This window comes from Pteropus vampyrus, unplaced genomic scaffold (assembly GCF_000151845.1).
Source record: "Pteropus vampyrus isolate Shadow unplaced genomic scaffold, Pvam_2.0 Scaffold269, whole genome shotgun sequence".
NCBI classification, from domain to species: domain Eukaryota; kingdom Metazoa; phylum Chordata; class Mammalia; order Chiroptera; family Pteropodidae; genus Pteropus; species Pteropus vampyrus.
Genome location: NW_011889050.1, coordinates 937357 through 939714, shown reverse-complemented (window position 1 = coordinate 939714; position 2358 = coordinate 937357). Strand labels below are relative to the sequence as shown.

At 40.2% G+C, this 2358-nt stretch overlaps 1 protein-coding gene across 5 annotated transcripts in view; it reads left to right on the top strand.

Moving 5' to 3' along the window:
* THNSL2 (threonine synthase like 2) overlaps positions 1 to 2358 on the top strand; it is an 18229-nt gene that overhangs the window by 10584 nt on the left and 5287 nt on the right. For 4 of the 5 annotated variants that reach the window (XM_023520505.1, XM_011375272.2, XM_011375271.2 and 1 more), the window contains 2 exons: positions 1361 to 1509; positions 1615 to 1740. In XM_023520505.1, the coding sequence (XP_023376273.1) occupies positions 1361 to 1509; positions 1615 to 1740 (275 nt within the window). The remainder of the gene's footprint in view (positions 1 to 1360; positions 1510 to 1614; positions 1741 to 2358) is intronic. The other variant, XM_011375273.2, reaches the window with a different exon arrangement.

Sequence of the window (2358 nt, the reverse complement as noted above, 5' to 3'; positions counted from 1 at the left end):
AGGAGATGTGGCCTGAAGACGCTGGTTGAAGGAGCCTGAGTCAAGGGACAAGAGCATGTGCTCTGGACCTACACAGACCTAGTTTGTACCCTTACTCTGCCACTTCACAGGCTTTGGGCGGGTCATTTCAACTTCCTAGAACCTTCATTTTCTCTTCTGCAAATGATAGCGAGCATGCGTGTCAGTACCTGGTGATGGTTTGGGGTGCGGGCAGCATGGAGAACGGTATCTGGGCACATAGCATTCTCCTCCTCCTTTTTCCTTCTTTTTGGTAACCAGTTTTATTACTACATGATTCACATGCTTTACAACTCATCACAGTTCAATAGTTGTTAGAATATTCAAAGATTTGTACAATTACTACAATCCATTTTAGAACATTTTCATCACCCTAAAAGGAAACCCTGTTCCCATTAGCAGTCACTCCCTATTTCTCCTCATTTTTCCCTCAGTTCTAGGCAACTGTTAATCTATTTTGTCTCTATAAATTTGCCTATTCTGGACATTTTATATAAATGGAATCATTACAATATGTTGCCTTCTGTGTCTAGCTTTTTTTGCTTTGTATAATGTTTTTAACATATCGGTACTTCATTCCTTTTTATGTCTAAATAATATTCCATTGTATGGATAGTTCATACTTTATTTATCCATTTATCAGTTAATAGAACATTTGTATTGTTTCGATTTTTTAGCTATTATGAATAATGCTGCTATGAACATTTGTGTATGAGTTTTTGCGTGAACCTGTTTTTATCTTGAGTATATATATCTAGGAGTGAATTTGTGAGTCAAATGGTAACTCTGCTTAACTTTTTGAAGAACTTACAGATTATTTTCCAAGGCGACTGCACTATTTTACGTTCCCACCAACAATGTATGAGAGTTCCAATTAATCCGTATCCTGAGTAAAACATGTTATTATCTTCTTTTATTCTAGCCGGCCTAGTGGATATGAGGTGGTGCATCATTGTGGTTTTGGTCTTTATTTTCCTGATGGCTAATGATGTTGAGTATCTTTTCATGTGTTCATTCAACATTTGTATATCTTCTTTGGGGAAAGATCTGTCAAGTCCTTTGCCCATTTTTAAGTTGGGTTATTTGTATTTTTATTGTTGTGTTGTAAGAGCTCTTTATATATTCTAGATACAAGCCTCTTATCAAATGTATGATTTGCAAATAGTTTTTCTTATTCTGTGGATTGCCTTTCCATTTTCTTGATGGTGTCCTTTTGCAGCACAAAAGCTTCAAATGCACAAAAATTTCTCAATTTTGATGAAGTCCAGTTAACTCTTTTTTATTTTGTTGTTTGTGCTTTCGGTGTCATTTCTGAGAAACCTAGTCCTTCTCCTCTCTTAAGCTGGGTGCCTTGCTCAGAAGATGGGCCTGCCCATCCGCCTGGTCGCAGCAGTGAACCACAACGACATCATCCACAGGACTGTCAAGCGAGGAGACTTCTCCCTGTCTAAGACTGTCAAACCAACCTTGGCATCAGCTATGGACATTCAGGTGGGGCCTGTGGGAAGGCATGCGGGTCTGGTCAAGTGTTGATTAGCTGGGGAGGGATAAGGGCTGAGAACAGAGTGCCCCCTGGGATTATGCTTTTCTGTCCAGGTGCCCTACAACATGGAGAGGATATTCTGGCTGTTATCTGGCTCTGACAGCCAGGTGACTAGAGCCCTCATGGAGCAGTTTGAAAGGACCCAAAGTGTGAGTCTACCTGAGGAACTTCAAAGCAAGGTCAGTCACCACCCACACACCCCGGAGAAAGGAAGGGGTGCGGCTCCAAGATACAACCAAATTTGGGGTTTGGAAATCTGTTCAAGGGAAGGGGACACCTTTCTTGCATCTGCTATGAGCCTGGAACTTTTGCAGTCACTTTACATGGATTCATTTATTGAATGAGGAGAGGCAGTGGAGAATATTGGCTTAGAGTAAGACGGGGCTCAACTTTAAACCAGCTGTGAGACCTTTGACTGGTTTCTTAAACTCTGTGCCTCAATTTCCTCATCTGTAAAATGAGGATAATAAGAATGCCTACCTCATAGCCTTGTTGAAGATTTAAGTCAAATTATACCCATGAAGCACTTTGAATACTGCCAGGCAGTGTCAGGCTTGATATGTTAACCATTATTATTTTTATTTATTATTGTTATTGATTTCCAATAACTGGAAGCCACTTTGTGCAGCCAGTATGAGCAGAGACCATTGTCCTGTCAGTAGTTTGTTTGTTTGTTTGTTTGTTTGTTTGTTTGTTTGTTTTTAAGGAGGTGAAATTTTGTCTCCTCGGAGTGGTCGGAATCTAGTTGGCAGGGATTGCTTTTATTTGCCACCTGGTGATGGTCACTTACTTTATGT